The 15,629-nt window shown below is 35.1% G+C and overlaps 1 protein-coding gene across 3 annotated transcripts in view; it reads left to right on the top strand.

The window, feature by feature from the left end:
* The window catches only part of Cv-c (RhoGTPase activating protein), a 230,120-nt gene that overhangs the window by 72,724 nt on the left and 141,767 nt on the right, over positions 1-15,629 (top strand). For all 3 annotated transcript variants that reach the window (XM_072897445.1, XM_072897443.1, XM_072897444.1), the window contains exons 3-8: positions 4,679-6,196; positions 6,796-6,973; positions 8,074-8,313; positions 8,622-8,861; positions 9,434-9,627; positions 15,577-15,622. In XM_072897445.1, coding sequence (XP_072753546.1) covers positions 4,679-6,196; positions 6,796-6,973; positions 8,074-8,313; positions 8,622-8,861; positions 9,434-9,627; positions 15,577-15,622 — 2,416 coding nt within the window. The remainder of the gene's footprint in view (positions 1-4,678; positions 6,197-6,795; positions 6,974-8,073; positions 8,314-8,621; positions 8,862-9,433; positions 9,628-15,576; positions 15,623-15,629) is intronic.

Here is a 15,629-nt window from a genome sequence, read left to right as displayed (position 1 = left end):
CTGTGTAAATGCATTATCGCAGTACATTCTCTTAATGTTAATAGAACTCTTTATAATTTGTGTCGTGAAAAATGATGAAGAAATGTGAAATAAATAGTCTGTTGCTGTTAGATTAATATTATTATATGTATATGTAGAGTTGATAATTGAGGTGGGAAATTCATAGCCGATAATACGACGACATAAAATATTACGATCGTTGTGGAAAATTAATTAAGAGCCGAGTAGTAAAATTTTCAAGTTATTATCTGTTGTAGTATGTGGGAAAATAAGATAAGATCGATGAAATGAGAGTTGATCAATGTGTAAATAGCAATTTCTATCCGATCGATAGGTCACACACATTTCATTCGATATATCGATCTTAGACCTCGCGCATTTAATGTCACGGTAATCTCTTAAATTAGCGTGTCGTTTAATGCGGATGTGACTGAGCAATCAGTCAATTAATTAATATTGTATTTTTATTTTATGCTAGGTATTGCGGCGAGAAAAGCATGCAAAATATGTATCTAAATTAAACAGCGCGAAAGCCAATATTATAAATCGCTGATCATCACGCGACTGATTGAGTTTTATTTCAGAGGGTCTGTGTCTACCGTAGAAATTCATCTGATTTATGCAGTAATTGGCGCTAATTAGCACCGCAATTAATTAACCGGTTTGATGATAGCGAGCGGATGGAGTGGCACGCGCGAGTGCGAAAATCGTCGATCTGCTAAGATCGATTCTTTGAAATGAAATGCGATATATCGTTTGGGCACGAGCCGTTATTTATGTGACAATTAAAACGTTACTTTAATTCGATTTGAAAGATCATTCTTTATGCACGAATCTTAAAGCTTTCGGCTGATGCTAATTAATATGCTTTAAATGTGAATGCATACTTATAATTTCGTGGAGTTTTTTTTTCATACGAATAATATTTATACACATAGAGAAATCAATTTAATTAAAATTGATTATAGAAATTGAATATTCAAAACCTACTTTTTTGTCCTTTGACATCTCGATTACGTCTATGAAAATTTTTTTAATCTGCAAAAATAATTTGACATAAAAAAATTTAGCTTAAATTATTTGTAAGATTAAAGCCAAATTTCATGGTTATTAAAAAATAAAAAAAGTTAAAATAAGAAAATATTAGAAAATATTTTAAAGATATTAAAATATTAAAATTATATGGATTATATTTAAAACCCATTAAAATAAACATATTAACGAATTTCTACAAGTTTTTTTTGTGGTTTAAAATTATCTTTGTAGAATCCTATACACATGATACGTAACGATTTTACGCTTGACTGAAGAAGAAAGAATATAAATATAAAAAGCTATGAGCTATAGGATAAACAGCGTAATAAATATATGTTAAAATCTCGTTCATTACTTCAGTGAGAAAAAATATCAAGATTTACTACCTTTAATTTGAATATTAATTTAAATTCACACACTACTTGGGAACTGTCGGCACGCATACTGGCCATACTTGGCGGATGTATCGGCAACTTTGACGTGCGACAAGTTTCTTCGCTTAATGAACGACACTGATATTTTTTCAAAATTTTTTTCTTATCCGAGCTGATTGACGACTTTTCTCATTTTAAGAAGGACGTGCATTTCGCACGGTGAAATTGCATGTTTGCAATCGGTCATGTTACTTCCGTGTCACTCGCTAATTAATTTATTTGGTCACAAATTAACGGTTCGACAGGCCAATGATTAATTTGGCACTCTGCAATTATTGTTGATAACTCTGAATATCTTACACAACTTGATTTTACCGCCTAAGTTAAAACTATCGAGACTTTCTTTTTTGACGAGCAGTCATTTTCACTTGTCAAATCAATTTATGCATATATATAATTTCTACGTAAAAATTTTATTTACTTATTTTTGTTAAGCAATCAAAGCAATTAAAATTTACATGTCGCGTTTATTTTTGTGTTATATTTCTTAATTAAAATAAAAATTTATGCCTCGTAAATAATATCGTCGTCAAACAATTTTCACTATCAATTACAACGGCGTTAATTTATTGTTTGCCAGCAACGTCAGTCTCGCTGATTGTCGTTATCATCAGCGGACAGCCGGCCTACGCGGAGGCGAGAGAAAATTTTCCAGACGCGCCCGCGTCTAATCATTGCACGGTACAAGAGCTATCTCGAGCAGGAAGAAAGTGCGTTGCTAGAAGCGCGACGTGCGTGCTTTCACATAAATATCGGCTTGATAAATGCACCGGCCGAGGCGTTATGGATGGAGAATATTAGAATGGCACATGGCGATTGCCCGCCGATGGCAGCGCACCATTGTAGGTGTATAGCGGAGATTAAACGCGATTCCAATCAGGACGATTCACGCGCCTGCGCTTCCGCGTCCTTCGACGGAAACGTTGCACTCGATCCATCAACAATTACGGCGATTAAGATTCACGTGAACAATCGGTCGCACGGACGGACAGACGAGAAAGTCGTCGCTTTGTTGACTCGTCCGTCAGGGTGCGAAAGAGGCGTCCAAAAATAATCTATGACGTATAACGAGGTACAGACGTTGTAATAAATTTTCGATGAGTAAAAATTATTCTTCTAATTTCGCAGTATCTTTAGGGTGTCTACTCTCTGGAAAAATATAGAAAATATGGCTGACGAAAATTTTTGTATCTGGGAAAATCAGGGAATTCTTTTGGAATTTTATTGAAACTGAGGAAATTTTTAAAAAAGATTTTCTCTTTGATTGAAATTTCTACCTATCCTTAATTTTTTTGGCGATATATTTGTATCTAAATAATTTCCAATGTAGCTACAACTAATTTTTGATCAAAATCGGGCAGCTCGAAAATGTTTAGATTTCAAAGAATTCTTTCGCGTTTTAGACAGCTACAAAATTTCACGGCATGTGTAACTCACTCCCACGTAGTGAATTGGTACAATGGATGTAAAGGTCAGGCTTTCGAACATGCTCATTGTGTTAACGGTTACAGTCGGATTATCCTCGAGACGAGTTCCTAATTGCTTTATGAGCGTATCCGCCAACGCCGGGATTAACCTGTTGGAATAGACTGGTCCCCGGGATAGATCAAGGTATATCAAAGCCGCGAGAGGTTGGTCGCCGATAGTAAACGGGTTGACACGTTCGAGACAGTTATATCCCACGCAGCATGTCCAGCTGCATTTAGCCTAAGGCGCACGATGTAACACCCGCGTAGGAACAATGGGAAGCTCGTGCACGATGATTGATCGTCCGGCTGGATGTATCCGAGATCTCCTCTCTACCATCGCTCTTATCTTCGTCTTACGCGGCCGACACGATGGACACGTCGTGCATGCCCGTGTCTTGATGAGTTTCGCTAAACTCGCTGGTTAAGCTAACTGCGTGCAACGGTGGTTTTGCATACGCACGGCAGCCTATAAATTTCGCTCGTAGAAGTAGCTGCGGTTCCAAGACTCTCATTCTTCCTCTTACACAGTGTCCGTAATTATTTCCTAGTTCGTAAGACTTTGATTGAAGACGTCTTTTCGTAATTTTTTTAATCCTTCGGTTTCCAATGGCGCTTATATTTCTTTTTCTTTTTCTTTTTTTTTTTCCTATTTATTTTTGGATCGAGTCAGAATTCCCGACTGGATCGCAAATTATCTTTACCTTCTCGATTTAATCAAGCTTATTCTTTCCATCCGATATAATTCGATACGTCGATACGATGACTAAAGAGTCAGTTTCGTCCGGTCGCGGCTGTCTCGTGTGTATCGAGATCGCGTGGGTTGAACTGCATCGAGGGACTTATGCAAATTCAATTTAACTTGCCTGTACAGTGAAAGAGAGCTAGTCAGGCTCGGCTTGAAGATTCTACGTACATATTTTAGCGTATTATTATTTAAAGAAAAAAATTACCTGCAGATTGTGACTTTTTATATCAAGTAACTTACATTATCAATAAATGTAGTAACGTTAAATATATTAGTTTTCTCAAATTACAGATACCGAATGTAATTTTTATTGATAAATGATTAAAATATCAGACATGATATATAAATATTGTCTTTTTTTATTCAAATAATCAAATTTAATCAATTTTATCTTAATATCTATTTAAGAGAATAAATTTTATACAAGTGTATTTTTTATATAGTTATAATTTTATATTAATGCATTTTCTTCACATAGTCTTGACTGATATATTCATAATGACAGCGCGTAAGAGTGTCTTGAAACCTGAAGAGAAGAGGAAAAATGCGATTGATAGCTAAATAAAATGAGAAAGCGAGAAAGAAAGAAAGAGAAATGCACGTTGAAATCGGTTCGTCTTAAGTCGCGGCAGCTGGTCGGTTCCTTCATTTTATACCTCGCATGACGAGCATCAAGGACCGCCAGCCTCTCTCGTGTAACCGCTTCATTATATGCGCCATTTTAAAAATACATACCGCTTGCTAACTGTACGCGTGAAATATCCACGCAAAGGTTACTCTCTATCGTCGACAAGATATTTTGCGAGTTTCTCTTCAGCCTCGATCGAGGGCCGTTTGAGCGATGTTTCCTCTTTAACTTGTTAAACACGCATGTAATGTTATTTTCACGATTTTATATTATGTTTTGCTAAAGAAAAAAAATAATGTTGCTTGAAAAAGCTTGTTTTCGACAACGTAACAAATTTTTGACGCTTTGAATTTTTGATTGTCTTCAGGAGGAAATTGGCGAGATAATCGAATCAGTTCCAACGACTTCGCTTCACATCACGGATGAGCCAAAGCATTCGACTCAGACTGAAAAATCGTCCAACTACGCGAATGAATCGTTCACTTCAAGATCCTTGCCAGCCAGCACGAGGACCCACGGCTTTGTAAGAAGACAAAATTCGTTGACGAGGAGCGGCGAAGATCTCGGCGATTGGTCGAACAATATCCTCGCAGAATTCAATAGCATAATTGCCAAGGAGATCAGCGAACTGATCAAAGAGAATAAGAAGAAGGAAATCAGCGATGACGACGTCAGGGTGATACAGTACAAGGAGTTGCTGAACGAATTCGGGTTATCCGACAGCGAGTGTTCCGATCGAACGTCCAGCGGTGAACATGAGCCTCCTCGGGACGAGGAGAATTCTCGAGATCGCAGAAACGGCAGGCTGTTCGTTGACGACGACTGTCGCTGCCTACTGAATTCCGATTACGACGAGCCGCACGATCGAGTGATCTCTTCGGAGGGCAGGAAGAGCGACAGTTTGCCGGAGAATCTGCAAGATATCATCGGCAAACGCGATCGATTTCACACGACGGACGCGCCGAGTTCCGACTACGACGAGCCCAGCAACTGCCTGCCGATGAATTCGATCAGGTGCCAGATCGATCGAATCACCTCTAGTCTACCGTCGAAGCTGGAGCGCGGATGTGCCCTGAAGGACGCGCAATTGAATCCTTGCCATGCACCAAAGACACCTGTAGGATTAAGCTCGAGGACCAATGACAATAACATCGGAAGCTTGTTTAAAAGCGCCGAGGAGGAGCCCGAGGAGGCCGGTGCGAAATTGCCACCGCGACAGAAATCCGAGAGAAAGATAAGTCTACCTATCAACTTGACGAACCAGAAGCGTAGAAAGGCTGCGCGATTGCAGAGGCTCCGATCAAGAGGCGCAGACGATCAGGAGACAATGGATCCCGATTACGACGACGTGTTCGTGAACGACGAGAGCAGGTCTAGATCCTTGGACAATCGTGTGCCAAAGTCAGCGCCGGTGACGCCGACGGAGGAGAAGAAACCACCGTTCTCGAAGTTGTTGAGAAAACGGCATATCTCAATGTTTCACGAGAACTCGGACGACGTTATCCTGGTGAGCGTGTCCTCGCTGCCGGATCAAGAGCTGATGCGTGTGAGAAACGATATGCTCCGCGAGACGAAAAACGGCAAGGTGAACTCGAAGGAAACATTTGCCAAAAAGAGAGCGATTTCGCCATTAACTTTACACTCGGATATTATTGCGAAGCGACTGTCGGAATCGGATAGAGATATCAGGCAAGTTAGCCCGGTAGACTTGAAAAAGTTCTCTCTGCTGCAACGACCATGGGGTAACGATGTCGCGGTGAGTTGCGACTTGCCCGAGAATCACGACATCGGGGAGAATCACGGGATCGTGAATGGCACCATCGTCAAATTCGAGCACGTTGACGTAAAGAAGATAATAGAAGAGCAGAACGCGAGAGCTGGATCCGTAAGTTTCAATATTGATTTTTGTCAATAATTAGTCTCTTGTTATCAATGTTGGAATTAATTATGCATTGTTTTTATCTATTCTATCACAATATATACACACACACACACACATATATATATATATATATATTACAATGCGTATCGATGAAATTTTTAATATTTCAATAACCAATGAAAATTATAATCCACGAATAGATTTAAATAAACATTGGTTTAAAAAAATTGTATATATAAATTATATAGTTTTATATATTTAAAACAAAGATATATAAATATGTAGGTTTTTTTAAATATATAAAATTATATAATGATATAATTATATAAATATAATCAAATTAAAAAAATATATATTAATTTAAGTGTCTGTTAGAAATAATTTTACATATAAATTTTTTTTTAGACATTTAATAGACATTTAAATTAATATATTTTTAAATATTTAAAAATAATAAAATAAAATACTAAAAATATATATAATAGTTATTATTTGTTATGACATTTTTAAATCAGCACTAAATTGCTTTAGCATTTACAACAAATGTACTTTAAACGACAGAAAGCGCGAAATCTGATTACTTTATTTTATTCTATTTGCAGCTGCCTATTTCTCTGCAATCCCTGTTATCGAGGATACGTAATGGTTCGGGTTCTTGTTGCCCAAATAGTCCACCGATGGTGGACTCTCTCACTTGCTCCGACATGGCGACTCAAACCTCGCCGGCGATTTCGAGAAGTTCCAGCTTTACCTGGGTCAGTGATTGCGACTCTCCCCAAGGTAATTTTCATATCATCCCGATCCTTTACACGGCCCACTTAATATATATTCATAGAATTAGTTAACGTCCGTGAAATGTATTTCCGTTCTGGTTCTCCGTAATCTAGTATACGCGACTATTTCAAGAGTTTCGTTAATCGATGATTTACATGTTGATTAATTTCCTGTTTATCTTTTGCGTCCATTAAAGTTATATCTGTTTCGAGTAATTATTTTTGTACGTTTAAATGATACAGAATAGGACATTATAATTTTAAATTTATTTTTTATATTATTTTTTAATATTCTATATATTTATATACTTTTTATATTCTTCTCTTTTGGTATTTTTTCTGATTGAAAAATCATTTTTTTCCGGTAGAAAATTGATAGAGCATATAAAAAGATGATGTACATGTTATTTTGCTAATATTATTAATTGATGTAAAATTATATTTAAGATTTTATTCTTACTGAAAAAAATTAATGTCCGTGAAATTTAAATTACTTCTGTTCTGGTTTTCTGTAAAACCAGTACACGATTAAAAGCGTTTTATTAATCGATTATTTATGTATGATTAATTTTCTGCTTTTTTTTGCATTTATTAAAATTATATTATGTTTTGAATAATTTGTTACGAGTGGTACAAAATGAGACTTTGTAATTTTATATTTTGCTCTTTCGGTATCTGTTTTGATCGAGAAATTATTTTTCTCATTGTCAGTAAAAAGTTGATAGAACACGTAAAAAGATATGTACATGTTTTGCTAATAATATTAATTAATATTATTAATTTAAAATTATATTTAAGATTTCTATTTTTACTAAAAAAATTAAAATGCTTAAAATTTGAAAAAAGTTATATTTGACTATTTATTATAAAGCTAGTTTTCGGAAAATATTTTATAGTGTAAGATACTGTGCTAATATATAAAAAGTTCAACATATTTAATTCAATGGATATAATATAATAAGCGAAAATTAATATGGCAGATGTATTTACATTTTTATTAAATCGATGTTTTTATTAATTCGATTGATATAATATAATATAATAAACGAAAATTAATATTGCAGATCTAGTTGTATTTTTATTAAATCGCGTTTCTCTTCACTGCAGCCGAGTCCCAATTAGATTCTCAGTCGTTGCAAGATGAAAGCACGTTAGACCCAGTTTCTCCCCAAGACACCGTGGACGACGACAATAGATCGTCGTCGTCATCTCAGGACCTCTTGCAGAGCATGGACGAGATTTCCTCCGGAAGTCTGTCGCCGGATACCACTGACAGAGCATCTCCGCTCGAAAGCGGAATTGGAACAGCGAGTCCTCCCAGAAGCACGGATCGGCGCTTGACTAAACGTAAGTTAATAAAAATATTTTTAATATTGTTTTTTTTTAATATTTATATTATATTTTCCTTGGTATCTTTGTAGCATTTCATTTCATCAGATATAAATTATTCATGATTTATATTTATAACGTAAATGTGACTTACAATAACAAAATTCTTTTCTCGTTTATGTAATATATACTTTGACGCGATTACATTGTGTTATATTGTGTGTGAATTATATTATATTTATACACATAATAATTATATAAATTGTATTATATAAAAATTGACTTCTACTAAAGTCTCAATACACTCGTGCTTGTCTCTCGCGTAGCATCTACACCAAATAAATGTCACCGTAAAGAGACGTGGGAGCGAATCCGGCGACGACCATCGAAATTGAGCTCTCGAAATGACAAGAATTCGCAGGACGTGTGGGTTAAACGCGAAAGCGTGCACACGCAAACGAAACAGAACGACGATCAATATTTGCAAGATGTGGTGGACAGTAGTAGCGGCCTCGACGATTCCTTGCCGAGGATCAAGACGTCCAGACCTACGAATTTACCGCTATGTGAGTAATATAGTGTTATTTTATATCTTTTCTATTTCCTTATTACACGTGGTATATGAATCTTTTTTTTTTTTTTTTTTTTTTTTTTTTGAAAATTTTGCTCGAAGGTTCGCGATATATGTACCGTATTAGTTTGCTTGTATACAAGGTGTTTCTTTCGAATTTCCTTTTAAAGGTGAATTTCCTGACGTTTTTCCCTCAGCGAAAATATCGAGCAAAGTTATCATTTTTTGTAAGCTATCAATTTTTGTCATTATTACATCTTTGTAACTAAGTCTTTTAATTAATATTTTTTAATTATTAATATTTTATTAAAGTAAATTATATCTAAAATTAAATGCAAAATGTAGCTGCGTTAATCTTTTAGCTCCACAAAAGTTTAATTTATGTAAAGCTCTTCTTTTTCAATCGCTTATAACTCGAAAATTATTGATATCAACAATTTCACTGAGAAAAAGTCGTTCTCAAAATGGCTAGAGTATTCACTTTAAAAAAAATTGGAGGAGTTGGAATTCTCTATATATTATAAATTCTAATCTAGTTATTCAATTATTATTTTTCTTCTGCCACAGGCTTGTCTACTACCGCGAGCAGTTCCTTGAGCTCGGGCGAATTGCTGGAGACACCGCCTCGAGCACCGTCTTCACCATCGGCGGCCAGTCTTCAGCTAAAACCAGAACCTCTGGCCGTAGAAATGGGCGGCAAGAGCAGCAGCGCGCCATTGCTGGAGAACAACCACGCTGGGAAGGTTAACGGGAAGGTGCCGGTGAGTTTTTCTCTCCTTTTTCTGAATTTTAAATAAATTTAAATAATATATAACGGAATGTTGATTGATTAAAAAATTGAAATAATATAAAATATTAAAATTTGGAATATAAAATATGTTCTCCATGTGTTTAAAACATTTTTACATTTCAAATTTATTTTATATGCAAACATTTTAGTCATCCGAGTCAGCTAACCAGTAGAGCGTTCGACGTAACAATAAACCATCTCTATCCTCGATTATCCTCCTTTGATACGCGAGCGCGCGAACTTACGTAAGCGAACATGGGTTGACGTCAAGTCACCGGTACGAATCGTCCCTTAAATAATATCGATGACCAACTCGAGCATGACTCGTAGAGCGAGAGGTTGGACAGAGGTTTACATCGTATCGTCCTAGACGGCGACGGCGGGCATTAATCGCGCGGCAGCGAAGCGTGTACGACGCTATCGGGATATCGAGATTATCCGATGTTCAGGGTGTATCAGAGATATATATATATATATATATATATATATATATATATGTGTGTGTGTGTGTATATGCCTCTCCCTTCGGCCTCGGCCGCGTTCGACGATCCACTGTTTACGGACGGTTATTAGTCTCTGCCCACGTGGTGCGCGTACGTCGTTTGACATTGATTATCGCGTCCCATATGCCCTGTATTCGCATATAGATCGTAGTCGCGGACCACGAAGAGCGTCGTAAGACCGATATTTTGTTGCCGCGGATTCCCTTTTTCTCGACAGGTATACTCACCTGTTTCACGAGAGCCGGGAATTTCTTGCGAACCAGCTTATCGCATGGGAACCGGTTGAGCCAATCTGCTCGTTTAACTAAACGTGTGCATCATTGATCTTTCACGATTAATCGCCTAAAGGAACAATTAATCCCCATTTGTGTGGCTAATTACGACACGAGAGATCGTTGACAATTTTTGTAGAAGAGCGAGGGTATTATTAATGAGAAAAAAAACATTATTTGTTATTTAAAAACTGTTCATTAATTTTTTTATTCTTATCTGTTAAAATTCTTTGGTTCAAAATTAGTTGAATTAATTTATGTTTGTGAATGTCACATAGAATTTGCTTAAATTTACTACACTAATATTATAATAATAATACAATATTTTATTACAATAATTTGTGTATAATATCAATAAACGAAAATCATTGCCTAAAGTATTAAACATGAAATTTACGAATATTTTAATTAGCAGTTTAGCTTTAATCTTGTAACATTTGCATAAAAGGCAATTTTGAAGTTGAAGTTTATTTGTGCTTAATTATTTGAATATATACCTTTTATCAGAAGGTCTATTCTCTGGAAAAATATGGAAAATCTGGAATTCTCAGGGAGTTTTTTTGTAGTTGGAAAAATCAGGAAAATGTTATATAATTTTATTGGGATTCAGGGAATTTTTTTGAAAATTCTTTTTTTAATAATTTTGCTCTCATATGTATTGTAAACAGTCAGCCGTGTGTGTGAAACTGGCGTCTCTCACTTTGTGCAAACTCCATTAATTATTGAGAGTTCTGGTTTTATTTTTAACAGTTTTAGAACCCTTGATAGATTAAACAAAACAGTTTAGTCTATTAAAAAAATGAAAAATTTGGGACAAACTGAGACGCTAAGTACATGCTGTTTACTTTGCTAGTTGACAATTTTTTTAGCATTTTTTTATCAGATTTTAAGCGGACTCTGCAAAACTGAGCAAAAAAGTTTTATATCGTTTTGCAATTTTCGGAATAATTATTGAAAAATTAATTAAAAAATATCAATATTTCTACAAGAAATTTATGCATAAAAATTATTAGAATGTTATATTAGATAATTATACCAATAAATTAACCAAGGCGCTGAATGTAAATGAGACTTCTCATGCTATACCAATGTTTCAATTTAATTTGTTAAGTAAATATTCTAATAATTTTTACGCACACCTGGAACTCTTTAGAAAATATATAAGTGATAGTATAACGACATAAAAAATAACACAATCTTATTAAAGTCGATAGAACAATTGAAATATGATCAACATCTCATCTTGGTACTTGTACGTTTAGCGTCTCGACCAGTCTAATTTGTTTAATAAATATATATTCTAGTAATTTTTACGCATAGAACTATCTGGAAATTAAAAGTAATTATAGACTGACACACACATGAACTCTTATTAAAGTCGATATATCCAAATACGACCATTTAAGCTGGCAATTTAAATTGTTTAATAAATTAATATTCTAATTTTAATTTAATATTCTAATAATTTTTACGCATAGAACTTTTTGTAGAAGTAATGTGAAACTCTCATGCGCTTACAATCTGGCAAAAAATGTTTAAAAAATTGGCAGTCAAAGTGAGACATAGAGTGAACTTGGCGTTTCAATTTGTCTTGAGCCATTTTTTTTTATTTAACGACCAGATTATTTGTTTAATTTGTGAGACTTTGCGTTTAAAATATATTATAAATATATGTATATATGTGTATATATATAAATTTTTTTTGTTTATATATTAATGTCTTAACATATTATTGAATACAAAGTACATATTCTTTGTAATTTTTAATGATAAAGAAATGAAAATTTTATACAAGTAAAAATGCTTATCTTATGAAAGTTATTCAATTTTTTATTATATTTATAAATCTAGCATTTGAAACTAAGAGGTGTTTTGTGTTTTTTCTTCGTATGAAAAACGTTAGAAAACTGTAATAAAAATTTTTTTTTTTTTTTTAGAGAAAGTTGTATTAAAAAAATCTTGAAAATATTATCTTTACTTGGAACAAAAATACCTAGAAAATGAGGGAATTTTTTTTAGAAGATTTGAGTAGGCACCTCGTTTTACAAATTTTCTACGAAAATAATCGACTTCGTCGATAGTAACGTTAGTGTCGATTAGTTTCAGCGCTGTTTGCTTTATTAACATGTACTGGTGCGGAAATGAATCGTTATTAACGATTAAATTTAAGTGCCAGAATAGATAAATGGGCAGTTAAATAGGTATATCGCGCGTATTATTGTTTTCTTGGCCAGTGTTTCGACAGTCTTCTCGTCTCGAGAATCCGTCAATCGCTTCATGCACAACGAATATTGTGCAAGGTCAGTCTTTGACGGTAAAAGCGATGCTTCGCATGAATGCACTTGGTGAGCCGAGATAGAGAGAAAGAGAGAGAGAGAGAGACAGACAGAGAGAGAGAGAGAGAGAGAGAGAGAGAGAGAGAGAGAGAGAGAGAGAAAGAGAAAGACAGAGAGTCAATATTCTATTTACCTCAAATATTTTCGATGCAACCGGTAATCGGGGCGTACTTTGATTGCAGCCAACTGCATTTCGCATTCTGTATGTGAATCCGATCGTAGCTCCCGACCTTTGACGCGCGCATGCACGTGCTTATCTGCGCATTTATATCTTGGTGGTTTTCGTTGGACGGTGGCCGCGTATATATGCAAATTATCAATGAAGTGTCAGTACACGAGGAGATTCGCGCTCGAGTGAGCACGTTGCCTCTCGGTAAACACCCATTGCACGAGGACGCGCGCGCGTGCGCGCGCGCGGAAGTCGCGCGTGAACACCCGGTACTCTGGATTGCCGGTGTTGGTGAGCGATCAAAGCTAATGGGGCAGCCAGCCGTGGCGGCGTATTAATCGGTTGGCATCCTCGGATCTTGAATATAGCCACGTCGTGTGGTCTATCATGTACGCGTGCACGAAGGCCGCGGTGGAAAGCTTGGGCTTTAAATGCATGTCTCTTTCTCTCTCTCTCTTTCTTTTGGAGATCATAAATGACTCGCAATTGTTGTCTTCCAAATCGGTATCCGTAACGAATCGAATGTGGAGCCAGAAGCATTACATAGTTCTTATAAACGAAAATTTTAATCGATCGTTCAATTTCACAGGCGTTAAAAATTTATATCAGATAAACGGGACGCTCTAAATACATTATTTATTTTAATCTTTGAGATGCGTATTCTTGCGTTGCGCGTTTAATCTTAAAGAGTACAATAAAAGCCGCTGTGCAATATATATATATACTTTGTCTTAAATCTCTTTAAATAAAATTGTATATTATATTAATATCTGTAAATTTTTTATTTATAGACATTAAAGAAGAAATTAATCTTTTTTAAAATTTCATTTATATTTTATTGCAATTATGTAAACAGAAATTGTTATGCAGTGCAAAATAAAATATGGATCGGAGATATTTATTTTTGAAACTGCCAAGACTGCAATGACGCACCTGTGTAAAATATGCTTCTCGGAATATAACGGTTCAAAAGAGATACATTTGTTTGAGACTACGGAGAAATTTTCAGCAAAAGTGTAGCGTATCTCTCTGCGTCACATTGTTCCATCTCGTATCTCTCGTTTCTAGGCGAAGTGATTCGCTCGAGAATCCCGGGAAACGATATAACTTTTGTTTGAAGGGAGTTTCTCGCGGCTGGATTCGCTTTGAAGCCTAAGTAAGTCGTCAAAAAATAGTCTATTCGGTGTTCTGTTTAAAAAATATTTTACAGCTAGTCTGCGATTTTTAAGTATGGCATACGATACCTGGATGTATCCATAATTTTATAATCGTGTATAACGGAAAAACGTTTTTTTTTTTTCCTTTTTCAAAATCACATGATGTTTCTTTTAGCTACATTTTGTTTATATTACTTTTATCACGAATCATATTTTAACGACAGCGAGAAGAGTTTTAATAATTGGATTTTTAAAATTAATAATGAAAAGGAGATACAAGATTATACGAGAAACGTAAAAACATTTTCTCTGAGCTTGTTTAACAATATTGTACTTATACGATTTCTAAATATAATATTTAGAAATACGATACCTAAAAATAACCATAATTTTACAACGGTAGTTAAAGGGCAAAATTTCTTTTTCAAAGTAACATAAAATCATGATAACATCTTTCTTTAGTTACGCTTTATGCGTATTATTTCTATTATGAATCATATTTTATTTTTAACGACAGAGAGGAGAGTTTTGATAATTAAATTTAAAAAAAATAATACTGACAATAAAATGATTGAACAAGGAACGTATAAAAACATTTTCTTAAAAGTATAACAATATTGTCCCTAATATTATCACTTCATCAACTTCTTAATTTTCGCGTCTCTCTTTTCATATTTTAATTTTACGCTTAAGTGATTTTGTGCGAAGGGAGATATATGTATAATTGAATTTGACGATGCTCTTTTTGAAGCGATCGCGTGTAAATTCTTAAGGTCAATTACGAACTTTCCCATTTTTTTTCGTGAATATTGGAGGAATATCGATCGATATATGGTACATCTGCTCGGCGGGATACGATGTAGATAAGGTCACGGTTGTTTTCGAGGCCGACTCAATATTGCAAGTGGGTCATGGTTTATACGCGTCGATTAGTTATCGTTGCTAGAAAACGAAATGAAATTAAAATCCCCGATAAAGGATTACGATCTTTTGTGTTTGCACGTATTATCAGGCAATAAAATAAAACGACTGTAACTGTGCACTCTAGACCCGACGAAATTAAAGAACCGGTTCTTTTCCGATATAATATTATATAAATTACGTTATATCAACTCTTAGCGATTAAATTAAATGCACACTAATATAATATCTCTGTGTGCATATCGTAATTAGGGATTCACTTGGAATCTCGAGACGTTTCAAATGGCGTATGCACTACGGATGTTCTTCGAAACGCAGCTATCTTACACCGAGATATAAAACAGGCTTTACTAGTTCATTAACTAGTTGTTAAACGGGAGAACCGATTTATTTCGAGCGATCCTTTTACCGCGGCAAAATTGTTCGAGAAAATACAGTACATCTGGACTATAAACGTAAGTGTCGTTCGTGCTAAGGGTGCTTTTTCGACCCTTTGTTGGTTGCATCGAGAGTGTTTCATCGTTATTTCTCAACCCAATGATACGTTTTCTTCTGTTTTCAGAGTTTGCAGCAGCAGCCACGTTCGCAGTCGGAACGACAACTATCAGGTAAGTG

Source organism: Anoplolepis gracilipes, chromosome 8 (genome assembly GCF_047496725.1).
Source record: "Anoplolepis gracilipes chromosome 8, ASM4749672v1, whole genome shotgun sequence".
In the NCBI taxonomy this organism is placed as follows: Eukaryota; Metazoa; Arthropoda; class Insecta; order Hymenoptera; family Formicidae; genus Anoplolepis; species Anoplolepis gracilipes.
Note: the sequence above shows the minus strand (reverse complement) of the source record. Positions and strands in the feature narration are given on the sequence as shown.